General features: G+C 44.0%; 1 protein-coding gene across 4 annotated transcripts in view; it reads left to right on the top strand.

Moving 5' to 3' along the window:
- The window catches only part of LOC121540806 (ecto-NOX disulfide-thiol exchanger 2), a 284,655-nt gene that overhangs the window by 240,810 nt on the left and 16,214 nt on the right, over nucleotides 1–27,631 (top strand). For all 4 annotated transcript variants that reach the window (XM_041849939.2, XM_041849931.2, XM_041849916.2 and 1 more), the window contains 5 exons: nucleotides 715–921; nucleotides 9,270–9,503; nucleotides 12,049–12,261; nucleotides 17,439–17,545; nucleotides 24,835–24,940. In XM_041849939.2, the coding sequence (XP_041705873.1) occupies nucleotides 715–921; nucleotides 9,270–9,503; nucleotides 12,049–12,261; nucleotides 17,439–17,545; nucleotides 24,835–24,940 (867 nt within the window). The remainder of the gene's footprint in view (nucleotides 1–714; nucleotides 922–9,269; nucleotides 9,504–12,048; nucleotides 12,262–17,438; nucleotides 17,546–24,834; nucleotides 24,941–27,631) is intronic.

Raw genomic sequence — 27,631 nt, 5'->3', positions numbered from 1 at the left:
GGAAAGCTTGTTTAAAGGGGCAGGGTCCTATTTTCTAATCTTCTCAAAATGACATACTTTAGAAACAAAAATGAATGCAATTAATACAATGCAATTCTAAAGAATAGCGTAATGACTTGAATTGCTAAATTATATTACACAGCTTTTTAATAAATATCATTATAACCAAATATAGCCTATTAATAGCTGCATATAGAGAGAAAGCATGCCAACCTATTGGCCCTGCATGACCCCAATGCATTTAAGAACTACACCATGTCCGGGCCAGTAGAAATTATGTTCGGGCCATTAGATTTTTGGCCAACTGGCCCAATCGTGCCAGTGAGAAGAAAATGTTAATGTTGGACCCTGCCGTGTTTCATATGCAGCACAGAGTGGTCGAACTGAACTGACTGAAGTCGATCTCATATAGAGCCTTGCCAACCATGTCCATGGTATCGAATCGGGACAAGTAATCCAAAGATCTCATTTGTGTTTTCAATATGAATATTAAACCCTAGTGTGCACAGTATTTATTAGTAGTGGATGGTTTGTTAGTCTGTATTGACTTCTCTCTCCTACCGCTGTGCACTGCAGAGCTTAAAGGGATAGTTCACTTTTTTGGATTAAGTTTATTTTCGAATTACCTGGAGTGTTCTTGTTCCCTCAAAACCGTAAAAAAAACATCATTACGGTTAGTTCTCTGTATTGACGCCTCTCTCTTCTCATCTACAGACCTTCCCTTTCCGGCCATGAGGGAGCGCCCTCCCGGCTGTAAGACTGTGTTTGTGGGCGGTCTGCCAGAGAACGCCACCGAGGCGCTCATCGTGGAGGTATTCGGCCAGTTGGGTGAGATCATCGCCATCCGCAAGAGCAAGAAGAACTTTTGCCACATCCGATTTGCAGAAGAGTTCACTGTGGACAGAGCCCTCTTCCTGTCTGGTACTTTTCCTACGTTTCCTATTAAACATCATGCTGTGTTATGGAATAAATGTCCTCCCTCTCCAGTCAGAGACCTTAACTATGCGGGTCAATGAGGAGACAACTAGAGGTGTTGTGGAATAAATGTCCTCCCTCTCCAGTCAGAGACCTTAACTATGCGGGTCAATGAGGAGACAACTAGAGGTGTTGTGGAATAAATGTCCTCCCTCTCCAGTCAGAGACCTTAACTATGTTGCTCAATGAGGAGACAACTAGAGGTGTTGTGGAATAAATGTCCTCCCTCTCCAGATAGTTCTAAATGAAGGAAATTAATCTCCAGTAGTAGTCCAGTACTAATTTCCAGTAGCAGTCCAGTACTAATCTCCAGTACTAGTCCCGTACTAATCTCCAGTAGTAGTCCCGTACTAATCTCCAGTAGTAGTCCCGTACTAATCTCCAGTAGTAGTCCAGTACTAATCTCCAGTAGTAGTCCCGTACTAATTTCCAGTAGTAGTCCCGTATTAATCTCCAGTAGTAGTCCCGTACTAATCTCTAGTAGTAGTCCCGTACTAATCTCTAGTAGTAGTCCCGTACTAATCTCCAGTAGTAGTCCCGTATTAATCTCCAGTAGTAGTCCCGTACTAATCTCTAGTAGTAGTCCCGTACTAATCTCTAGTAGTAGTCCCGTACTAATCTCTAGTAGTAGTCCCGTACTAATCTCCAGTAGTAGTCCAGTACTAATCTCCAGTAGTAGTCCCGTACTAATTTCCAGTAGTAGTCCCGTATTAATCTCCAGTAGTAGTCCCGTACTAATCTCTAGTAGTAGTCCCGTACTAATCTCTAGTAGTAGTCCCGTACTAATCTCTAGTAGTAGTCCCGTACTAATCTCCAGTAGTAGTCCAGTACTAATTTCCAGTAGTAGTCCAGTACTAATCTCCAGTAGTAGTCCAGTACTAATCTCTAGTAGTAGTCCCGTACTAATCTCCAGTAGTAGTCCCGTATTAATCTCCAGTAGTAGTCCCGTACTAATCTCCAGTAGTAGTCCCGTATTAATCTCCAGTAGTAGTCCCGTACTAATTTCCAGTAGTAGTCCCGTATTAATCTCCAGTAGTAGTCCCGTATTAATCTCCAGTAGTAGTCCAGTACTAATCTCTAGTAGTAGTCCCGTATTAATCTCTAGTAGTAGTCCAGTACTAATCTCTAGTAGTAGTCCCGTATTAATCTCTAGTAGTAGTCCAGTACTAATCTCTAGTAGTAGTCCCGTACTAATCTCCAGTAGTAGTCCCGTATTAATCTCCAGTAGTAGTCCCGTATTAATCTCTAGTAGTAGTCCAGTACTAATCTCTAGTAGTAGTCCCGTACTAATCTCTAGTAGTAGTCCCGTACTAATCTCCAGTAGTAGTCCAGTACTAATTTCCAGTAGTAGTCCAGTACTAATCTCTAGTAGTAGTCCCGTACTAATCTCCAGTAGTAGTCCCGTACTAATCTCTAGTAGTAGTCCCGTACTAATCTCCAGTAGTAGTCCCGTACTAATCTCTAGTAGTAGTCCCGTACTAATCTCCAGTAGTAGTCCCGTACTAATCTCCAGTAGTAGTCCCGTACTAATCTCTAGTAGTAGTCCCGTACTAATCTCTAGTAGTAGTCCCGTACTAATCTCTAGTAGTAGTCCCGTACTAATCTCTAGTAGTAGTCCCGTACTAATCTCTAGTAGTAGTCCCGTACTAATCTCCAGTAGTAGTCCCGTACTAATCTCTAGTAGTAGTCCCGTACTAATCTCTAGTAGTAGTCCCGTACTAATCTCTAGTAGTAGTCCCATACTAATCTCCAGTAGTAGTCCCGTACTAATCTCTAGTAGTAGTCCCGTACTAATCTCTAGTAGTAGTCCCGTACTAATCTCCAGTAGTAGTCCCGTACTAATCTCTAGTAGTAGTCCCGTACTAATCTCTAGTAGTAGTCCCGTACTAATCTCTAGTAGTTGTCCCGTACTAATCTCCAGTAGTAGTCCCGTACTAATCTCTAGTAGTAGTCCCGTACTAATCTCTAGTAGTAGTCCCGTACTAATCTCCAGTAGTAGTCCCGTATTAATCTCTAGTAGTAGTCCCGTACTAATCTCTAGTAGTAGTCCCGTACTAATCTCCAGTAGTAGTCCAGTACTAATTTCCAGTAGTAGTCCAGTACTAATCTCTAGTAGTAGTCCAGTACTAATCTCTAGTAGTAGTCCCGTACTAATCTCCAGTAGTAGTCCAGTACTAATTTCCAGTAGTAGTCCAGTACTAATCTCTAGTAGTAGTCCAGTACTAATCTCTAGTAGTAGTCCCGTACTAATCTCCAGTAGTAGTCCAGTACTAATTTCCAGTAGTAGTCCAGTACTAATCTCCAGTAGTAGTCCAGTACTAATCTCTAGTAGTAGTCCCGTACTAATCTCCAGTAGTAGTCCAGTACTAATTTCCAGTAGTAGTCCAGTACTAATCTCTAGTAGTAGTCCCGTATTAATCTCCAGTAGTAGTCCCGTACTAATCTCTAGTAGTAGTCCCGAACTAATCTCTAGTAGTAGTCCCGTACTAATCTCTAGTAGTAGTCCCGTACTAATCTCTAGTAGTAGTCCCGTACTAATCTCCAGGACTAGTCCAGTACTAATCTCCAGGACTAGTCCAGTACTAATCTCCAGGACTAGTCCCGTACTAATCTCCAGGACTAGTCCCGTACTAATCTCCAGGACTAGTCCCGTACTAATCTCCAGGACTAGTCCCGTACTAATCTCTAGTAGTAGTCCCGTACTAATCTCTAGTAGTAGTCCCGTACTAATCTCTAGTAGTAGTCCCGTACTAATCTCTAGTAGTAGTCCCGTACTAATCTCTAGTAGTAGTCCCGTACTAATCTCTAGTAGTAGTCCCGTACTAATCTCCAGGACTAGTCCCGTACTAATCTCCAGGACTAGTCCCGTACTAATCTCCAGGACTAGTCCCGTACTAATCTCCAGGACTAGTCCCGTACTAATCTCCAGGACTAGTCCCGTACTAATCTCCAGGACTAGTCCCGTACTAATCTCCAGGACTAGTCCCGTACTAATCTCCAGGACTAGTCCCGTACTAATCTCTAGGACTAGTCCCGTACTAATCTCTAGGACTAGTCCCGTACTAATCTCTAGTAGTAGTCCAGTACTAATCTCCAGGACTAGTCCAGTACTAATCTCCAGTACTAATCTCCAGGACTAGTCCAGTACTAATCTCCAGGACTAGTCCCGTACTAATCTCTAGTAGTAGTCCAGTACTAATCTCCAGTACTAATCTCCAGTAGTAGTCCCACTAGTCATGTTGCACCAGGGTATTTTCTCATCTAATATCCTTTTTCCCTCAAAGCTTCTAGACTCCAGACACATGCACATCTTAAATCTCTCTCTGTATGCAAACTGGTGGACATATATCACAGCCCCACAAAGTACATTTAACACTAGCCTCTACAATAATATCCTATGCATTATTTATTATGTGTGTGTGTGTCTGTGTGGTGAGTCCATTTGTGCATGTGTGCGTGTGTGTGTCTGCGTGCGTGTAGTGGGTGATTCTCATGAAACCAGTTTTAACTGTGTAAGTAGCACATTGAGTTACAAAACCATGATGCATCTGCAAAAATCAACTATCATTCTGAAGACTAAGATGCCTAGTTTTTGGTAAAGTGTCTTATTTTAAATACATTTTACATTTTAACCAGATTATTTTTACATTTTCACCCCAAATTCTCATTATTGAAATGCGTCTGGATTTAATTCTCTGGTCATTTTACTTTGCACAAAATAATATGTTGCTGTAGTTTGTCCATAAATCATACCATTTTTATACTAGTTAAAGTTTATATTACACTATAATATTTATTACGTAAAAACAGTGTCTGGGGACATGTCTCATTATCGTAAAACTTTTTCAAGTTCCTGTAAAAACTCCAATCAAGTTTTTAGATGCCCATGATGTATCAATCATCTAGAGCAGGGTTTAGAATAAGAACCTCATCCTGAAGGCATATAAGTGAACAAATTAACTTGTGCTCACCTAAGGACTACACCTCTAGATCAGGGACACCTAAGGACTACACCTCTAGATCAGGGACACCTAAGGACTACACCTCTAGATCAGGGACACCTAAGGACTACACCTCTAGATCAGGGACACCTAAGGACTACACCTCTAGATCAGGGACACCTAAGGACTATACCTCTAGATCAGGGACACCTAAGGACTACACCTCTAGATCAGGGACACCTAAGGACTACACCTCTAGATCAGGGACACCTAAGGACTACACCTCTAGATCAGGGACACCTAAGGACTACACCTCTAGATCAGGGACACCTAAGGACTACACCCTCTAGATCAGGGACACCTAAGGACTACACCTCTAGATCAGGGACACCTAAGGACTACACCTCTAGATCAGGGACACCTAAGGACTACACCTCTAGATCAGGGACACCTAAGGACTACACCTCTAGATCAGGGACACCTAAGGACTACACCTCTAGATCAGGGACACCTAAGGACTACACCTCTAGATCAGGGACACCTAAGGACTACACCTCTAGATCAGGGACACCTAAGGACTACACCTCTAGATCAGGGACACCTAAGGACTACACCTCTAGATCAGGGACACCTAAGGACTACACCTCTAGATCAGGGTTTCCCAAACTTGGGAAAAAGTGAGAACTATTACCTTACGAACATGGAGGCATGAATGGGCTTTAGTGATGTGGTCAATTGTTTGCTGACTCTCCTATTATTTGCAGATTTAGCTAAGGGCCACGCATTACCAAAACACACTTCATTACCACGTCTTTTTTTGGTCCGTTTCTGTAATGGGAACCTTAATATCGGTAATGATAATAAGCTAATTCTAATGTATAGTCAATGGGTGTGCTGTGCTGGTAACTTCAATTATTTACTAGGACCACTGCTTACACCGGTTTGTATAGATTGTTTTGTAAAACAACAGTTCAATTGAGTACAGGCTTAACTGAATGAACAACATATACAGAATGCAATATGGAATTTTATTAAATATTTTGGGGAATGGCAAGTGAGAGAACATAGGTAAGTTGACATATGAATAGATCCCAAGGTTTACATCCATTGGTTGAGAGGAAAGTGATAATTGCAAGAGTGAGCCCTTAGGTTAAACAGGAAGCGTGAGGAATGTGCATTATTGTGCCGTGCTTAAAGGCTATAAGGTCAATAGGAAAGAGGAGAAGAACAAGACGCTACATTTACGTCATGTTGCTATGCTGATGATGATGATGATGATATGTTTGTATTCATTCCCAATATGCCTGTATAATAGGAAACCGAGTGAATTATGTTATGCTGCTTGATGAAGTTAAACAAGCATTCAGATCAGTCTTCCTGATTTGAACTTTAGTAAACTACATTTATTTGATAGGGTTTTGTCAAGAAATATGGGGTGTATAAACCCCATTTAACTTACTTTAAGCCACAATCTGCAGTTTGTGTTTGAGCAAAGAGCAACCCTGCCACTTAAATTAGGATATGCCCCATTTTGACGTGTACATGTTTTAGCACTTACTTATACTGTTGTCTGATATCCCAAGCCAGTTTATGTTCCATATCCCACATATTTAGATACTTTACAGGCATATTGTGTTATGCCATTTTCCCATAGGATCCCATTCAATCCAGAAATACATCCACGTCCTAATACACCGATATTACCTTTAAACACCTTGGATAATTTGTTGCTTAAAAAAATTATTAACTTTGTTTTACGCTTACGTTCACTTTTGACTCTTGAAAATACATGCATGTAATTACAGTACTATACTGAAATAAGGGGTATTTTAGTAAATAGCATTAAGAGCAGTGATTTTAGTATTATGCAAGTCTGATGAATCGGGTTTCTGAATCTCTGATAGAGATCAGTACAGTTTTTCAATGGCAAACTATGCAACTCTCATTACCGAAACCTGCTCTTCGTTACTGTAATTCACCAATATTTAGGAAATATTAGCAAAAATTAAATGTATACTTTAGCAAATTTGGCTTAATCTGATTGTGACTTTTGTTATTTTATCCAAATATCTGTCCATAAAAAACAAAATATATTTTTAAAAATACAGGTATACACAAGTGATTTTTACATTAATGAGAAATTACAAAATACATTTTATTGATTTAATATTTAATATATTTTTCAGTTTTATGTTTAACTCAGGCTTTTTTATTAGGTGAGCATTGTTGGTTTTTTTGGTTGTTTTTTTTCAGGCCTCCTGTTGCTCAGTTGGTAGAGCATGACGCTTGCAACGGCAGGGTTGTGGGTTCGATTCTCACGGGGGGCGTATGAAACGTATGCACTCACTAACTGTAAGTCGCTCTGGATAAGAGCGTCTGCTAAATGACAAAAATGTAATTGTAGACTTTGAAAACTGTTGCAGTAATGATCATTTTTGTGTTGGTAGTTGTGGAAATAGTGGTAATGTAGGGATGTGACAAATTTAAAATGTTTCTTCATGTTTAAACTGCAATTTTTTAAAAATCTGTTTTCCCTTGAAATGATAAAATGTAATAGAATTCCACGTGAAATCCTATTGTGTGGTATGACCTGCCCACCAATTCTAAGCTCACAAATCAAACACAGGGCAAAATAAAACATGCACTAAATGCGTGTATCTACTGGTTGAAAAGGAAATAATTTTAGCGTTCTAATGCTGTTAACTGTATGTCTCAACTCTCATTATAAAGGGAATAACACCCTGTTGAAACGGGAGTAAACGGTGAACAGTGAGATTGATGAGAAAGACGCACCTGTTTCAGTAACGCGAGTCGCGGCTCAAATGCCGCTTGCAGTCCATCATTTAGCAAATTACCGACCAAAAAAATAGGCCATTGACATTGGCTGCATATCAACTGCAGTTCATTTCTATAATCAGCGCCTTTTTTCCCCAACTGTTAATGACAGTGACGTGCGGAGAGCTTTATCAGTGGTAAATAATTAGAAAGACGCTCCATATCCCATCTTACTAACTTTACAACATCGATGCGTTAGGTAGGCCTATTTGTAAAAAAAAATGTCCCTTCATGATGTTGATCGGGACCTGTGGTAGTTTTGTGATAACTGCACTGTGATTAGCATTTTGTGGAGAAAAAAACAAACTTTTTCGGTTAGGGATTTCTTTTTACTTTAACGATTCAATTTAGTTTAAACATTCACTCCTCTAGTAAAATGCATATCTTATCAATAATCAGAATAATGATCAAATAAATAAGTACAGATCCTACATTTCGTGAAAAATGACACTTGAGATTTTTTTGGGTCAAATGTCAGTTTCGTAAGAATGACCCTTGTGTGGCCATCTCAGGTGACTTGGCCTAGCTATTCTCTTCAGTAAGAATGGATAACTGTCTCATATATCATGCCCACCATCAGTCCCACAGACCACCGTTATAGTTACAGTTTAGTAGTCCATTGGCCTAGTGGTTCAGCAGCACAGAGCTCTCCAGTCTCTCCCTATTAAATATTTAATCACATCTGGGAGCCTGAAGCAAAGAGCAGGCAGTGTTCGTGTGTGAGCACACGTGTTTTCACCCAGGGTCATTTGAGTGAATGAGCGGCAAGGGAGAGGAGGAGGAGGAGAGAGAGTGTGAAAGAGACTGAAGAGAGAGAGGGACAGAGACAGAAGAGTGAGACCGAGTGAGAGAAAGCAGAAAGGGGGAGGGAGAGACCACAGAGAGAAAGAGAAACCAATAGGAGCGGGAGAGAGGAAAGATGAGGGAGCAAGGAGGGAAAAGGAGAGAGATAGATGTGTTTGCTAGGGTGTCACTAGAGGACCAATTAGTCTCTAAGTATTCTGGATGAGTTAGTTTAGAGAGAGCAGAGAGGTGTTTACTCCAACCCCCAAAAGCTACTTTAGCTGGGATGCAGCTGTGACAGAGGAACCAACAGATTAAAAAGAGGAGAGCCTCAGAGGGATGGAGAGCGATGGATGGACAGATCGTTTTAACCTAAATAGAGGATGTCAGTAATCAGGAAAGAGATGCAAGTGTCTGATAGAAAGGGGCTTGTGGGTATTTACGGCGCTTTATCGCCCTGCACCTGCAGGTTTAGCAGAATGAAATGTCACTTGTGATGTTACCAATTGGTTCTAACGCTCTCTCCCCTCACCCCCTCTCTCTCCCCTCCCCTCTCTCTCCCCTCCCCCTATCTCTCCCCTCCCCCCTCTCTCTCCCTCCCCCCTCTCTATCTCTCCCCTCCCACTGTCTCTCTCCTCCCACTCCCCCCCTCTCCCCTCCCCCTCTCTCTCTCTCTCCTCTCTCCTCCCCCTCTCTCTCTCTCTCTCCCCTCAACCCCCTTTCCTCTCCTTCCAGGCTACCGTATGCGTCTGGGCTCCAGTACAGACAAGAAGGACACGGGGCGGCTCCATGTGGACTTTGCCCAGGCCAGAGATGACCTGTATGAGTGGGAGTGTCGTCAGCGCATGTATGCCAGAGAGGAGAGACACCGCAGGCGGATGGAGGAGGACCGTTTCAGACCCCCCTCCCCTCCACCCATCGTCCATTACTCAGACCACGAGTGTAGCCAGCTGGGGGACAAGATCAAAGGTGGGGCTCAATTTCCCAGGGCCTACACACATGCAGTACACACAAACCAAATAGAGATATAGAAACGTTTGCACACACACAGCACACAGACACATGCATGTTCTCACATACACACACAGTACAGAGAGACCCCTTCAGAGAATGAAAACACACACAAGGACACACACAGAATACAAAACTCATACTTGATCAAGCTGATCAACCAGTACACAATGTACAGTGTTCCACTGTGGTCCTCCTCTGGGTTTAGTTTGGTTTGGTTGACAAATCCTCCTGACACACTGCAAAGCTTGATGTTGTCTATCCGTCTGAGTATGAATCTGTCTCTGGGTTTAAAGAAGCTGTAGACTCAAAAGCCCCGTCTGCCCAGTCTACTGCGAGATTGTCATTTTTTCTACTTCCCCAGAGTCAGATGAACTCATGGATACCATTTTTATGTCTCCGCGTGTAGTATGAAGGAAGTTCGAGGTAGTTTCGAGAGACAATACTAAGTAGAAAAACGTCTTAATTGCATAGAATCTCGCAGTATCCCTTTAAACTGTTTCATTATGTGCATGCGTGTGTTCGTGCTTGTGTATTTATATACAGTACTTAAAGATGGAGAGTGTAAAGCACTTCCCCCACTACTGTAATCTGCTGAAGTACATAAATATCCCCTTCCACCAATTGTACCACTTAAAGACTTCTGAATGTGAGGATTCCTGTGGAAAGAAGCTCAACATCATGTTTTTTGAATTAGTGATGAGGTTAGCAGACAGTTAGCCTCACTGCTATCTTAGCCCAAACACCTTGAGACGTTCTCCATTAACTGCTACACAGAGCAGTGTTGTTTTAACTGACTAACTCATGAATGTGGCTTCTCTACTTTCAGAGTAGCTGAGAAGCTGCTAGATGTGAAAATGAGGTGGACTGCCAGGCAGCATGTTTTAGTATCCACACATCTCTTCAACACATCCCTGTGCTTTTACTGTATGTGGGTGTTGTGAGTCTTAGGGACCTCATCTTAGGGGTAAAAGTACAAATAAACGATCACTGGAACTAAGCAGCCTGAACCATGAAAAACAGCCCCAGACCATTATTCCTCCTTCACCAAACTTTACAGTTGGCACTACGCATTGGGGCAGGTACTGTTTTCCTGGCATTCGCAAAAACCCAGATTAGTCCATTGGACTGCCAGATGGTGAAGCGTGATTCATCACTCCAGAGAACGCGTTTCCTCTGCTCCAGAGTCCAATGGTGGCGAGCTTTACACCACTCCAGCCGACGCTTGGCATTGTGCATGGTGATCTTAGGCTTGTGTGCGGCTGCTCGGCCATGGAAACCCATTTCATGAAGCTCCCGACGAACAGTTCTTGTGCTGACGTTGCTTCCAGAGGCAGTTTGGAACTCGGTAGTGAGTCTTGCAACCGAGGACAGACTATGTTTACGCGCTTCAGCAGTCACGTTCTGTGAGCTTGTGTGGCCTACCACTTCGCGGCTGAGCTGTTGTTGCTCCTAAACATTTCCACTTGACAATAACAGCACTTACAATTGACCGGGGCAGTTCTAGCAGAGGAGCAATTTGACGAACTGACTTGTTGGAAAGGTGTCATCCTATGACGGTGCCACGTTGAGAAACTGAGCTCTTCATTAAGGCCATTCTACTGCCAATATTTGTTAATGGAGATTGCATGGCTGTGTGCTCGTTTTTATACACCTGTCAGCAACGGGTGTGGCTGAATTTCAAAGTATGCGGCGTCCGTCTCGCAACAGAGCCTTCAACCGCAAGGGGGCGTTGCGTTGTCACTCCGTTGTGGATGTCTCCATTGAAATCCATAACATCCGGCGCAACGTAAAACTGAGTGCTTATGGGTAATGTGAACGAGGACATCACCAGTGTCATTAACAATGAAAATCAATAACACTCGTCTCTTCACATCACCTTATCAGTCTACAGGCCAAAACATGAATAATGCAAAACAACCGATGTTGTTCATACAAAGGCATTTGAAACATGATAGTCACATCGCTACCATCCACTGCCCTCTAGTTAACATTCAGAGCAGTACTGTAGAAGAGCCGGAGCCTGTGGTACCGTTTAGAATACATTTTAGGGATTTTATTAAAGATATCAATATTCTCTCCACTCCTCCCTCTCCTTCGTTCCTCTCCTCTCCTGCTATCAGCTTTGGGCTGAATGAATGAACTTGTTTCTCTAATGAGCTGTGACAAAGCAAGGTCTCCACTGAAATGGGTTGTTCGCCAAAAGGTGTGACTTCCTGCTTCTCTGCCATCTCTGTGGCGCCTCTCTTCTCAGTTCTCTGTCAGGCCATGATAAATAGGACAGAATAACTTTCAAACCATAGAGATCCTATTGAATTAATTGTTATTTAATTAATAAATGTATGTTCTAATTCCTAACTATGTTTCAAACCACAAATGGATTCATATCCCTAAACCCCTAACCCTTACCCTAACATGACATTTATTTTAGCCACTAATCATAACCTTACCCCTAACAAACCACTGACCTTAACCTTGAGTCTTACCCTAACCCTCTCCTCAGATGAGGCAGAGTTTGCGGAGGCGGTGCACGTGCTGCTGACCTGGGTGGAACGCGGTGAGGTGAACCGTCGTAACGCCAACAACTTCTACTCCATGATCCAGTCGTCCAACAGCCACATCCGCCAGCTGATGAGTCAGAAGGCCGCCCACGAGAAGGAGTTGGAGGCGGCCAAGGACAAGTTCAAGACCGCCCTGTCTGGCATCCTGGCACAATGTGAGTACACACCAGGCTGACACACACACACAAACACACAGAGAACCATGTCTCACACAACAGGGTCAGGGTCAAAATCTAACCACTCGTTCCGTTCCCTTTGAGGCAACATCACATTGTCCCTCTAAACGTTCCCTACCCTCAAGTGCTAAAGGCCAGTGATGGCAGCAATAACACTGAACAGGTTATTTAGGGAGCTTTTAACTACCTCTCTTAGCCCGTCATCATTAGGCCCAGAGTGGCCACTTCCCTCTCTCCATCTCCTAATCTCTCTCTCTCTCGCTCTCTCGCTCTCTCTCTTCCTTCCCGTCTCTGTCTATGTCTCTCCTAGTGATTGACACCTCTAACACCTCTGTCTGAGGAGAGCAACTGTCAGCAGATTAACTAATGAGGCTTTTAGGTACTGGTGCTGAACTCACTGTAGACTTGTGTAAAGCTGACCCTGGATCAGTCAGAACTATTAGACTACCTGGGTCAGGTAGGGACATTCAGATAGTACCAGTACCTGGGTCTGCCAGAGACGTTCAGATAGTACCTGGGTCTGCCAGAGACATTCAAATAGTACCAGTACCTGGGTCAGCCAGAGATATTCAGATAGTACCTGGGTCTGCCAGAGATATTCAAATAGTACCAGTACCTGGGTCAGCCAGAGATATTCAGATAGTACCTGGGTCTGCCAGAGATATTCAAATAGTACCAGTACCTGGGTCAGCCAGAGATATTCAGATAGTACCTGGGTCTGCCAGAGACATTCAAATAGTACCAGTACCTGGGTCTGCCAGAGATATTCAGGTAGTACCTGGGTCTGCCAGAGATATTCAGATAGTACCTGGGTCTGCCAGAGATATTCAGATAGTACCAGTACCTGGGTCAGCCAGAGATATTCTGATTTACATTTACATTTTAGTCATTTAGCAGACGCTCTTATCCAGAGCGACTTACAGGAGCAATTAGGGTTAAGTGCCTTGCTCAAGGGCACATTTACGTCATTTAGCAGACGCTCTTATCCAGAGCGACTCACCAATTGGTGCGTTCACCCTATAGCCAGTGGGATAACCACTTTACAATTTTGGGGGGTAGAAGGATTACTTTATCCTATCCCAGGTATTCCTTAAAGAGGTGGGGTTTCAAATGCCTCCGGAAGGTGGTGAGTGACTCCGCTGTCCTGGCGTCGTGAGGGAGCTTGTTCCACCATTGGGGTGCCAGAGCAGCGAACAGTTTTGACTGGGCTGAGCGGGAACTATGCTTCCGCAGAGGAAGGGGAGCCAGCAGGCCAGAGGTGGATGAACGCAATGCCCTCGTTTGGGTGTAGGGACTGATCAGAGCCCGAAGGTACAGAGGTGCCGTTCCCCTCACTGCTCCATAGGCAAGCACCATGGTCTTGTAGCGGATGCGAGCTTCAACTGGAAGCCAGTGGAGTGTGCGGAGGAGGGGGGTGACGTGAGAGAACTTGGGAAGGTTGAACAGAGTTCAACAGTTCTGATAGTATCATCCACAAAGTCCCAGTGCATATTAATATTAATTAATATTAATATGCCATTTAGCAGACGCTTTTATCCAAAGCGACTTACAGTCATGCGTGCATACATTTTTTTGTGTATGGGTGGTCCCGGGGATCGAACCCATTACCTTGGCGTTACAAGCGCCGTGCTCTACCAGCTGAGCTACAGAGGACCACATATCCCATCAATATTCCCATTTTGAGTGCCAACTAGGGAACTCCTGTGTCATGTCGCCTCTCTATTTATCTTGAGGCCGGGACTACCTTGGGGCATGTTGGTAGTCTACAGACGTAACTCTTGTCTGTCAGCTGTTCAGCTTTACCTCCTGTACATCAGGAGACAACATCCCAAAGGGAAAAAACATAGTTTTATAAACCTGCTTCAACTTGCGCTGTGGCAGCCTCTCTGTATCTCACAGCTGTGACAGACACTAATAACAAAGATATAATACAACTGTGTCACTCACATCCACCTGGGGGGAATAGAGAGATACATGTCTGAGGTTGCAGGAAACCTGTGATGGGTGGAGCTACCTTGCAAAAGGGCTATTTAAAGTCACTCGAGTGATCATTGAATGGCGATGATCTGTCATTGGGCCTTTGTGAAATATTGATAGCACATACAGTAACTTTTTGTACTAAGTACTCTTTCTATTTCATGAAACCTCAGCTTCAGTGACTCATGCTTCAGTGACACTTGAATATGATTGACACCAACACAATCGCCACACAGACAGAACACTCGCCACAGACATAACAATCGCCACAGATAATAACGCACACAACAAAGAAACACCTTTGATTTAACAACTCTTTAGCCATTTCTCACAAAAAGCATGCTATTGTATACCTCTTGTGTGTTGAACTAGTATTTAGGATCAATGTTTTTTGATGATACAGAAGGTAAGTTTGTTTTTGGCCCCACAAATACAGTATCTAGGGCTGCATGTAGAAATAGTCCAGTGTGATAGGTTCCCCAATGGTTGTGTTACATAGTTAAAGAGCCAGTTAAAGAGCTATCTCTAGGGGGCGCTATAAAGGTTAGCGCCCCACAAACTCCTGTAGTTAACTTTAGCCTGTATTGGTCTGTGGACAGCTGATCTGAAGGAACCCACTCAGCCATAGAATCAAAGTAAGTAACACCTCTCTACATGAAAACAACTGGAACTGAAGAAAGAAATGAAATGAGTCCTATTGATGATTGTAAAGGCCAAAAGGGGAAATGTAGAGCTGATCTGATTCACAACTGCCAATGCTAAGAGCATGTATGAGTTCAGATAACTTTGGTAATACTCCACCCACAGTAGTGTGCATACTGAGTAGTGTGTTAGTATGGATAGTATGGGGCGGCAGGTAGCTTAGTGGTTAAGAGCGTTGTGCCAGTAACCGAAAGGTTGCTGGTTCTAATCCCCGAGCCGACTAGGTGAAAAATCTGTCGATGAGCCCTTGAGCAAGGCACTTAACCCTAATTGCTCATGTAAGTCGCTCTGGATAAGAGCGTCTGCTAAATGATTAAAATGTCAAATGTAAAAATGATATTGGGATGCACAACATAATTGGTTCCTGTTTATACAGTAATACAAATATTAGAAAGAACAAAGTGGGTCTTTCTCTCTCTCTCCCTCTCTCCCTCTCGCTCTTTCTTTCTCTTTTTCTCTCTCTCTCCCTCCATGTTTCTCGTTGTCTTTTAAAGGCCACCATCCTCCATCACAATAATCAACACAAACACTTAGTGTTATTCATGAGTTTGTATTTCTCTGCGGTTCCACACATACAAATGTAAACACAGAGTTTGGTGTCCTGGGAGGCAGGCAGGTGTTCAAACTGTCGTTCTGTCAACAAAAGGTGTCCTGGGAGGCAGGTTCACACTGTCGTTCTGTCAACAAAAGGTGTCCTGGGAGGCAGGTTCACACTGTCGTTCTGTCAACAAAAGGTGTCCTGGGAGGCAGGTTCACACTGTCGTTCTGTCAACAAAAGCCACATCCATATTTACCAGGCTTTAAGCTTTTTCACAGCTGCACATTATATTATGAGTTGTTGAATAGTTATATATCGCTATGTTATGTGTGAGTACTCTGTCTGGACAATCTGTGATTATGTGATGCTGCATTATATCAACAGGTAGGTAAATAGGTAATTCTGACACGCTCACACACACACTAATTATGAGAAATGAAAAGTCTGTTATAAGACAATTAGCACATTCTCTTATCTACATTTACATTTACATTTACGTCATTTAGCAGACGCTCTTATCCAGAGTGACTTACAAATAGGTGAATTCACCTTATAGCCAGTGGGATCACCACTTTACAATGTTTTTTTTGTTTTGTTTTTGGGTTGGGGTTTGGGTTGGGGTAAGGGGGGGTAGAAGGATTACTTTATCCTATCCCAGGTATTCCTTAAAGAGGTGGGGTTTCAAATGTCTCCGGAAGGTGGTGAGTGACTCCGCTGTCCTGGCGTCGTGAGGGAGCTTGTTCCACCATTGGGGTGCCAGAGCAGCGAACAGTTTTGATCCTTTCTCCCTGCTCTGGGTTCACACACTGAGGTGTTTTGGTAGCTAATCCGGGGGTGGTTAAGACAAGGCTTTGCTGTCAATCGCAGGTGTGGTTAGGATGGAGTGATGACCAGACAAGTGTCTTCCAGCAGCTCTCCTCTAATCCTCCAGCCTTGAGCGCTGAATCAAAGTTGGACACCCTCTCGCTCTTTCTTAATATCTCTCTTCTCTTCCTCAGGGATAAGACCACCCACCATCTCTCATCCCAAAGTCACTCAGCAAGGAGACTCTAGATTCCCTCTTTCAAGTCTGATCAGATTTCTCACTTTCTGAAGGGTCTTTATTAATGAGTGGTCATTAGCGATACCTCCTATCTAATGGTATACAGAGATATTAAGATCAGCGCTCCTATCTAACCAACAGTGAGGACAGTAATGAAGAAAGCCAAGTTGGTCCCAAATGGCACCCTGCTCCCTATATAGTGCACTACTTTAGACCAGAGCCCTATGGACACAATATAGGGAATAGGGTCTCATTTCACAAGCAGCCCCAGTCTCCGATAGAAACATGCTTTTCCTTCATTAGGTCTCAACTCTACACTCTTTACACAGAGGCAGCCTTTGATTATGGCATTCCAAGCATCTGAGTGTCGATGAAGGTGAGAAGTGTTGTGGTCATTAAAAACAGGAGAGGTTTTAGAGGAAAAGAGGGTTTCAGTTAGAGGTAGATACTTTGATCTCTTTATAAGATGGCCTCTATGTCCCTCTTAGAGAATTCCCTTGTTCTACTGTCAGTCTCTACTGAGAGTCTATGTCCCTGTGGAGGAGAGGAGAGGAAGGAGGAGGTGTGTGTGTGCGCGTGCCCATTGTCTGGGGGGTGTGAGGGGAGCAGGAGCCTGCAGGTAGCAGTCTGGTCCTCTTGTTGCTTTCAGCACCGTCTTCTGTTTTAGGACGGGCGCTCTGTGGTCACCTTGAGAGGGGTAGGGTCCTTCTCCACCTCACCCCACCTCCCCCACTCTAGACACTGACCCAGAACAGACTGTACTATAGAACATTAAAAACACATTAACATACAGTAAAGTGCTTTCCTACCTGATTCCACTTTCTCACTCCTCTGCTCCTTCCCACCCGCCCCCTCTCTCTCTGGACGGTAAACTGGCCCCTGCATCCCCCGCCACAGTTGAGCAGATTGTGTCTGTATTCCACGCTGCTTCCAAACAAAAGGCATGGGACCATTTCTCCAAAGCTCAACGCAAGAACCTGGACGTGTGGCGCAAGCAAGCAGAGGTTGGTCCTTTACTTTTTCTACACTTATTCACATCTTCTATTCATTTGGTGAAGTGCAGTATAGTCTACATATTATTGTGTCCTTTATGTGAACATTATGTGAGCATCCCCATCTCTCCAGTATTCCGGGTTCTAACTACTTTTTGTGGAATTCATGGTGTCGTCTTGGCAGGATGATTTGTGTTAAACACAGTATTAAAGTAAACACCAGCTTTAAAACTACACTCAGCATTAGCCTACAACTTAGCTTAATATAAATGGTAAAAAGAACTGGTCCTAAAATGGAACCTTGTGGTATTCCTTTAGTAGTATCAAGGAACTGAGATGGTAGAACATCAACATTAAGTACTAGCCTAAGAGGTAAAGTAAATGCTAGAGCTAGGCTGAATGCTAGGCTACACCCAGGCTCTCTACCTAGTTCAGTCCCAGAGTGGGAGCTCCGGTCAGGTCCAGGTCCAAGCCAATCACCCCTCTCTCCTCTGAAGGGATTCCAGCCCGGTGAGTGCTCAGCCTCACTGCCAGAAACAGGTAACTCACCCTTTAACTCATCCACAGTACCCTGGACTGGTCTCTGTGCAGAACTCTTCATCAGACACATACTCTCTTTCTGTTATTACTGACTGACTGTGCTTTCTTCCAATAGATGAACAAATAACCAACTTTCATGTTTTGTTTGGTGTAAAATTGAGGTCATGCTCCATGTTGAGGTACACAGGTATGAACTAATGAAACCTGCCAAGATTTGTTCTCTGTATTTTGTTTGTTACTTCCCATCCAACAACCGCTGCATTAATTACCTCAAACACATTTTTCTCTTTAATGGAGGGTGCTCAAGTGTGGCACTGCTGTCATTTGAGGGCCAAATGGGTAAGTTTGATCTGGGTAGAAATCTCTGAGGGTGTTAGTGTGTAAACAGCAGATTTGGTGTGTAATTAACAGCTAATCTCTGTCTCATAGCAACACTGAAAAGGTCACCATGGATCACAGGCTGGAGATGGTTAAGCTTTCCTTTGGAGATCCTAGTGCAGGAGATAGATTACAAACTAGTGGAACACATTCATTATAAACTGTTAATGCACGTTGCCTGTGACAGTGTGTAGGCATTCTGTAAAGTGAGAATAATTTGTATATGTACAGTGTCATATGTATGTGTAACTGAGGGTATGAATTGTAATGGGTTGGTAGCTGTGTGTTTGGGTGTGTGTATATCATGGTGGACTCACTCGGAGATATAGCAGGTGTGTTTGGTGTGTCCTGATCTCAGACTGTAGAGACTCTCCTGCTCTAAAGGTAGGTTCCCACAGAGATCTTATTGAATGAATAGGGATTGTATATGTAATTATATGATTAGGCCCCAAAAAAATTTTGGTGCACGCGCTTGGTCCCGTACGGGGAAGAAATTAATTCTGCTTTCACCCCTGGATATAGCATATGTAATGAGACGGACATGTTTTACATCATACAGGTTTCTCTGATCAAATAGCCTAACCTAAATGGCGCCAAATCAAAAAATAATGCGTTGACATGTTAACAAACAACATATCCTAAATACAGGACAGGTCAAAGTAAAACATTTTTTTTGTCATTTAGCAGACGCTCTTATCCAGAGCGACTTACAGTTAGTGAGTGCATACATTATTATTATTATCTTTTTTTTTTAATTTTATACTGGCCCCCCGTGGGCATCGAACCCACAACCCTGGCGTTGCAAACGCCATGCTCTCCCAACTGAGCTACATCCCTATGGAATGGATAATCAGGCTACTCACAACTGCTGTCCAGGAGTTTCACCCTGTGGGCTAAATTGTCATCATCAGTGGTTTCAAGTTTGTATCTGTACATTTTTGACGAGCTGATTGATCATAGTGAAAAATAAAATACTTCTGATTTCCCACTGTAAACACATTGCAAATAGGTTCAGGATAACTTCTGATAAAATTTGGTAGCTGATATTCAGAGCTTAAATAGCCAAATTGATTAGTCACAAGAATCAGGACTAGTAAAGCCGATGCAACGGCTTGTTTTGCAAACGGTGGTCGTACCACATGGATGGGCATTCGTGAAATCCCATTGCGGGAGACACGGTAGGCTACACCCCAGTAAGCCAACGTATTTTGGATGTCTTTTTTTGGTCCTGTCCCGGACCGTCCGTCTTTTTTTGGTGTTTTGCAATTGCTGGGTGTACCACCATTTGCTACACCTCAGTAAGCACGGACCGACGCCGATGCCTTTTGAGCCGGCCTTGATTTCCATGTTGGTTTTTAGTCAGTTCCGGACCAAATCTGAATCAATCATAGACGTCTATGTTTGGTTCGGACCGGCCTTGATGTCAACGTCCACGGACATCATACATCTTTTCACCTTTCATTCAGAACCTAAATTGAACGTCTGGAAAATACATATTTTACACGTCTTTGCAACATCACACATGCATCACCTACTGTCAATGGACATCACCTCTGTGGTCACCAGGGCTATTCTGTGACTCTCTGACATTCATCTAGAGCTCTCTTATTGCCAGGGAGTTTATTTATAGGGGCCATTATTATAGGAGGACAGTGTCTTTCAATGCACAAAGACTGCTGCAATGTGTCACTGTGCTGTAAATGGAGAACAGGGATGACACTGTAATACAGGATAATAGTAGTACAGGTAATGCGTCATCGCAGTATAGGGTAGCAACATTTTTCCAATATGTCCCCCCCCAAATTCCTAGGTTTTCCGGAGATCCTGGTCTGAGGATCCCGGATTTCCTACTTATTCCATCCTGATTCCAGGAATCTTCCAACCAGCATTTCTGGAAAACCTTGGAATTTTGCAACCCTACAGCAGTATCTTTCTTGACGGCCTATTCTGTATTTATCAGACAGGATGCACAGAACAACAGGACTGACAGACTGCAGGGGTTTCACTCTCTGTCTGACACTCAATCACAACACCCATCTTCTACCATCCATCCTTTCATTTATCCATTTACCTGTTCCGATCCATCAATCCATCCATTTAGCCATCTATCCATCAACCCAATAACACATCCATCCATCTCAGTCTGCATCCTAAATGGCACCCTAATCCCTATATAGTGCACTACTTTTGACCAGATCCCTCTGGTAGTGCACTATATAGGGAATAGCATGCCATTTGGGATGCAGTCAGTCTTTCTACTCACTGCACAGACACACTAACTTTAAATGAAATATACTTGTATTGGTCGTGTACACATTTTGCCGATGTTATCGCAGGTGCAGCGAAATGCTTATGTTTCTAGCTCCAACAGTGTAGTAATACCTAACAATACAAAACAGTGCACACAAATCCGAAAAAGAAAATAATTAAGAAATATCAGAACGAGCAATGTCAGAGTCCAGAATATAAGTATATATGTATATAATGGTGTGTATAGACCGAATGGACAGTATACAGTATGAATAGAAAAGGTGTGTACACAACCCATAAATACCATAAACAATACAATATTCTAATGTATACAATACACCTCAGGGTACCTTCAGCTCCAGTCCACTGTGACTCAGGAAATAGACCCTATTGGCTAGACACCAGGGGGAATAGATGGAATAACCTATGGCTAACTACAGAATACAAACTCCATCTACAGTATACACCGGGGGAATAGATGGAAGTAGAACTAAATAATACATCCCCTATATTTTACAGCCCAAGTTAATGCCATGAGGGATTAGCTCCTCCTTCAACATCCTGTTTATAATCCGTTCTTCTTCTCTTTTATCAGTTTTACTCCTTTAACGCATTAGCTGGGGAGAGTAGGGACATCCTATCATCTGGCTGAATCCAGATGATGTGTGTGTCTGTTGTGTATCTGTCTGTGTGTGTGTGTGTGTGTGTGTGTGTGTGTGTGTCTCTCTTTGTCTGGGCCTGTGTGTGAGTGTTGAGGCTGGGTCCCTCTTGGCAGCAGGGTGACGAGGGTGACAGATGGAGTTAGTCTGACTCAGAGCTTCATGATGCCAGTGTTTAGCTCAGCTCAGTCTCTCGCTCTCTGACTGGCTGGCTGTGTGTGGACTGACTCCATTACAGACAAAGGTAAGAACCAGCATACATGCATGAGGGAGTTCAGCTCAATCTGGGACCTTCACCTAGTGTTCGTACTCTATACTGTTCCCTACCAGTATAGCTAGCTAGACTCCATGATGCTACCTTCACTGTTAGTGCTGCTGGCTAGTAGACACACCAAACAGAGAGTCTTGTCAGGTAGTAGTTTGCTGGATAGTCTAATAGCTGTGACTCACAGAGGCAGGATCAAAGTCTAACAGCTGGCGATTCTTCTCTCACTGGGCAGATGGGTGTGTTGGTTTCTGACTACCTGTTTAACCTCTGTGATTGGCCAGCAGCTCAATGTGTTATAGACACCAGACAGATGGTTGTTTACCTCAAGCTTTTTGTTTGTTGGTGTGAAATAATGATTCTCTCCCCCAGCGTTGTGAATGCGTTTTTCGTGTGTGTGGTTTGGCAGAGCACAGAACTGGCTGTCTTTTGAATTACTCGCCTCATTAGCAGAGAACAGCACTGCAGAGCTAGCCGGCCAGACATACTGTTAGCTGACATACTGCCACCTTTCCAACAAGTCAGTTCGTCAAATTTCTGCCCTGCTAGAGCTGCCCCGGTCAACTGCAAGTGCTGTTATTGTGAAGTGGATACATCTAGGAGCAACAACAGCTCAGCCGCGAAGTGGTAGGCCACACAAGCTCACAGAATGGGACCGGCGAGTGCTGAAGCCTCATAGCCTGTAAAAATAATCTGTCCTCAGTTGCAACACTCACTACCGAGTTCCAAACTGCCTCTGGAAGCAACGTCAGCACAAGAACTGTTCGTCGGGAGCTTCGTGAAATGGGTTTCCATGGCCGAGCAGCCGCACACATGCCTTAGATCACCATGCGCAATGCCACGCGTCGGCTGGAGTGGTGTAAAGCTCGCCACCATTGGACTCTGGAGCAGTGGAAACGTGTTCTTTGGAGTGATGAATCTCGCTTCACCATCTGGCAGTCCGACGGACAAATGTGGATTTGGCGGATGCCAGGAGAGCACTACCTGCCCCAATGCATAGTGCCAACTGTAAAGTTTGGTGGAGGAAGAATAATGGTCTGGGGTTGTTTTTCATGGTTTGGGCTAGACCCTTTAGTTCCAGTGAAGGGAAATCTTAACGCTACAGCATACAATAACATTCTACACGGTTCTGTGCTTCCAACTTTGTGGCAACAGTTTGGGGAAGACGCTTTCCTGTTTCAGCATGACAATGCCCCCGTGCACAAAGCGAGGTCCATACAGAAATGTTTTGTCGAGATCGGTGTGGAAGAACTTGACTGGCCTGCACAGAGCCCTGACCTCAACCCCATCGAACACCTTTGGGATGAATTGGAACGCCGACTGCGAGCCAGGCCTAATCGCCCAACATCAGTGCCTGACTTCACTAATGCTCTTGTGGCTGAATGGAAGCAAGTCCCCGCAGCAATGTTCCAACATCTAGTGGAAAGCCTTCCCAGAAGAGTGGAGGCTGTTATAGCAGCAAAGGGGAACCAACTCCATATTAATGCCTGTGATTTTGGAATGAGATGTTCGACGAGCAAGTGTCCACATACTTTTAGTGTAGTGTAGGATCAGCTTCCTCTCTCCCAATCCTAACCGTAGCTATTATTGGGGAAAATGCTAAACTGACCCAAGATCAGCATCTATGGGAAACTTCACCCTACTCCGACACAGCCAGCAAGCACAATGGCCACATAGGACAGTTATGTCAGGACAGTACTGTAGAGGCAGACTGCTGCTCTCTATCTGCTGTCTCATCAGTGTAGAGGCAGACTGCTGCTCTCTATCTGCTGTCTCATCAGTGTAGAGGCAGACTGCTGCTCTCTATCTGCTGTCTCATCAGTGTAGAGGCAGACTGCTGCTCTCTATCTGCTGTCTCATCAGTGTAGAGGCAGACTGCTGCTCTCTATCTGCTGTCTCATCAGTGTAGAGGCAGACTGCTGCTCTCTATCTGCTGTCTCATCAGTGTAGAGGCAGACTGCTGCTCTCTATCTGCTGTCTCATCAGTGTAGAGGCAGACTGCTGCTCTCTATCTGCTGTCTCATCAGTGTAGAGACAGACTGCTGCTCTCTATCTGCTGTCTCATCAGTGTAGAGGCAGACTGCTGCTCTCTATCTGCTGTCTCATCAGTGTAGAGACAGACTGCTGCTCTCTATCTGCTGTCTCATCAGTGTAGAGGCAGACTGCTGCTCTCTATCTGCTGTCTCATCAGTGTAGAGACAGACTGCTGCTCTCTATCTGCTGTCTCATCAGTGTAGAGGCAGACTGCTGCTCTCTATCTGCTGTCTCATCAGTGTAGAGGCAGACTGCTGCTCTCTATCTGCTGTCTCATCAGTGTAGAGGCAGACTGCTGCTCTCTATCTGCTGTCTCATCAGTGTAGAGGCAGACTGCTGCTCTCTATCTGCTGTCTCATCAGTGTAGAGGCAGACTGCTGCTCTCTATCTGCTGTCTCATCAGTGTAGAGGCAGACTGCTGCTCTCTATCTGCTGTCTCATCAGTGTAGAGACAGACTGCTGCTCTCTATCTGCTGTCTCATCAGTGTAGAGACAGACTGCTGCTCTCTATCTGCTGTCTCATCAGTGTAGAGACAGACTGCTGCTGTCTATCTGCTGTCTCATCAGTGTAGAGACAGACTGCTAAGGTCTATATGCTGTCTCATCAGTGTAGAGACAGACTGCTGCTGTCTATCTGCTGTCTCATCAGTGTAGAGACAGACTGCTGCTGTCTATCTGCTGTCTCATCAGTGTAGAGACAGACTGCTGCTCTCTATCTGCTGTCTCATCAGTGTAGAGACAGACTGCTGCTGTCTATCCGCTGTCTCATCAGTGTAGAGACAGACTGCTAAGGTCTATATGCTGTCTCATCAGTGTAGAGACAGACTGCTGCTGTCTATCTGCTGTCTCATCAGTGTAGAGACAGACTGCTGCTATCTATCTGCTGTCTCATCAGTGTAGAGACAGACTGCTGCTATCTATCTGCTGTCTCATCAGTGTAGAGACAGACTGCTGCTATCTATCTGCTGTCTCATCAGTGCACCAGAGGGATAAATCAGTCCTGCTGTGTATCACTCTGGATAGAAGCTGCCCTTAGGGACAGGTCTAGGATCAGCTTTTCTTCCATAGGTGCGTGCGTACGTGACAGTGGAAAGCGTACTCCAGCCAGGCTACCCAGGAGGAGTGTGTTCAGCAGGAACATCCAGTCATAATCCTGTTTTGTTGTTTCCCTCCAGGAGATCAGAAACATGCAGAATGAAGAGCTGATGGGGATCAGACGAGAGGAGGAGATGGAGATGTCTGACGATGACATGGAGGATACACACGATCCTGACGACTCAGGTACATACACACATACCACACACACACACACACACACACACACACACAATTGACAGAAAGGACTCTGACAACTATTGGGATATGAATGCTGTCTGTAGCTCAGCCCTCTGTCTCAGTGTTGCTAATGAGGTGTTTTGTGAATTCCTCTCCAGCCTCAGTGTGAATGGAGCCGTAACATTAGAGAGGAAACAGTCGCCAGCTCATTCACTCTCTAAATGGCCAAATTAAGCTGGAGAGGAGACTGTGTAATGGCATGCAGAGACTGTGTAACGGCCATCTCCAGACTGTCTGTGGCTGTGTGTGTTTGCATGTGTGGACATGTTTGTGTGAGAGAGTAAGAAAGAGAGTGGGTGCACGCGCTGGTAGACACTCAGTCACAGCGGGAACTAAGAGTGTGTGTTTGTGTCTGTGCGGGTGTTTTTAGCTGGTAGACACTGAGCCGGCTACTGCAGGCTTTTCCTCTCCTGGGCCCAGATTCACAAAAACTTCTTAAAAAGAAATGTCTTCTTAACTGCCATTTTTTCCTTAACTATAGATTTAAGAAGAAAGTTAGACACAGTTCCTATTCCTCAAAAAGGTTCTTGGACGTTTTCTTGCGCTATTTCTTATGTTTCTCATTAAGCAAAGAGTTAAGAAGAAATTCGATTCTTGAAAATAAAGTTATTGGAAATGTTCTTAATACCAAGATAGCTAAACCCTTGTCTTAAACTCAGGGCAGTGAGAGAAAAAGCTCATAAAAGCAAATGAACATGTTTAATTCACTCATGAACTTCATCTGATAGTTTTAGTATTGATTGTTTTAAACCCAAGAACATGTTTTAGAACAGTAATCTCAGTAAGAAATATGCTAACATGATTGCCGTTGCTAGCTAGATGGCTAGCTAAAACGGTTGCCTAGCAAGGAGATTTGTAAGAAGATATTTGAGAAGTTCGTAAGAAAATCAATAAATCTTAAGATATTGTTGAGGAATTGCATTTACGAACTATCTTATGAACTTATTTGTTTTCTTATGCAAAAACTTAAGAAGCATCTTATGAAGTGTTTTGTGAATCTGGGCCCTGATGTCAATCATCCAATGATCCCCTATAGCACCTGGCTATGATGGTTTACAGTGAGAGGATTGATTCTAAACCTTAACAGTGAAATAACAGGTCATGTATCACTATAGAGCAAAAGGAGAGTGTATGTAAAATGATTTACTGTCCTCTCTTTCTGAAATGATTGTCATTCCACTACAGCACCTCAAATGACATACTGTCTCTCTGAAATGATGGTCATTCCACTTCAAATGATATACTGTTCTCTCTCTGAAATAGTTATTCCACTACAGCAACTCAAATGATATACTGTCCTCTCTCTGAAATGATGGTCATTCCACTACAGCACCTCAAATTATATACTGTCCTCTCTGAAATGGTCATTCCAGTACAGCACCTCAAATGATAAACTGTCCTCTCTCTCTGAAATGGTCATTCCACTACAGCACCTCAGAATTGAAGGAAACTGAAAGGAAACCACATCCAGTCCAATAGCAGCTGAAACTGTCTGTGTGTCTGTGTGTCTGTGTCTGCGTATCTGCCTGTGTGTGTGTGTGCTCATTTAGGGCTGTTCTGGGCACCACTGAAGTGCCATTAGGGTCGTCTTTACACAGAACATCCTGTTTATGTCTGCTGAGCCAACAGAGCTACTGATGTAAAACACATTGAAACAGACCATCATATTCACCTGGACATTCAGATGACCCTCTGCTTCTCTCTAAAGCAGTTAGAGAGAGAAGGGAATGGAAGCAACGAGAGCGGGGCTAACTGCTACAATCAAGTCTCCTCTTCAAGTGCTTTTGAGTTGTTGTGATCTCTGCCGGTTATGACCGCCTCCCTAATTTCTATGCAGATATATGCAAATGTTTTCATCAGCCTACCAGGTTTTGATTTCCACCTCTTTTCATGTGCGACCTTGCTTATTAGAAAACACTAACAATTATTGTCAGAGGCTGTCACAATGTTGGAAGAGAACGCTGTGGAGAAGGGCACAGGATGTGGTGGGGGGACAGGTGTTGATGTGACACCCCTTCATATTTACAGTAACAGTCTCAGTTCACACCTGCTAGGGCTCCCTGTAACCAGGAGCACAGGGGGAGGGGCTTGTTTACACCTCCTCCAATCCTGTTTAATAAGCCTTGTCTCTGTGCTCTCAATCATAGACAGGTGGTCTGTTTAACCTATCGGCCGGCTTGAAGAGGAACACCTGTATTCTGGGTTGGTGCTTCTCCATTGATACAGTGCAGAGTGGGAATGGGTTGGTGCTTCTCCATTGATACAGTGCAGAGTGGGAATGGGTTGGTGCTTCTGCATTGATACAGTGCAGAGTGGGAATGGGTTGGTGCTTCTCCATTGATACAGTGCAGAGTGGGAATGGGTTGGTGCTTCTCCATGGATACAGTGCAGATTGGGAATGGGTTGGTGCTTCTCCATTGATACAGTGCAGAGTGGGAATGGGTTGGTGCTTCTCTATTGATGCAGTGCAGAGTGGGAATGGGTTGGTACTTCTCCATTGATACAGTGCAGAGTGGGAATGGGTTGGTGCTTCTCCATTGATACAGTGCAGAGTGGGAATGGGTTGGTGCTTCTCTATTGATGCAGTGCAGAGTGGGAATGGGTTGGTGCTTCTCCATTGATACAGTGCAGAGTGGG

This window comes from Coregonus clupeaformis, chromosome 3, assembly GCF_020615455.1.
Source record: "Coregonus clupeaformis isolate EN_2021a chromosome 3, ASM2061545v1, whole genome shotgun sequence".
NCBI lineage: Eukaryota > Metazoa > Chordata > Actinopteri > Salmoniformes > Salmonidae > Coregonus > Coregonus clupeaformis.
This window is presented reverse-complemented; position numbering and strand designations above follow the sequence as displayed.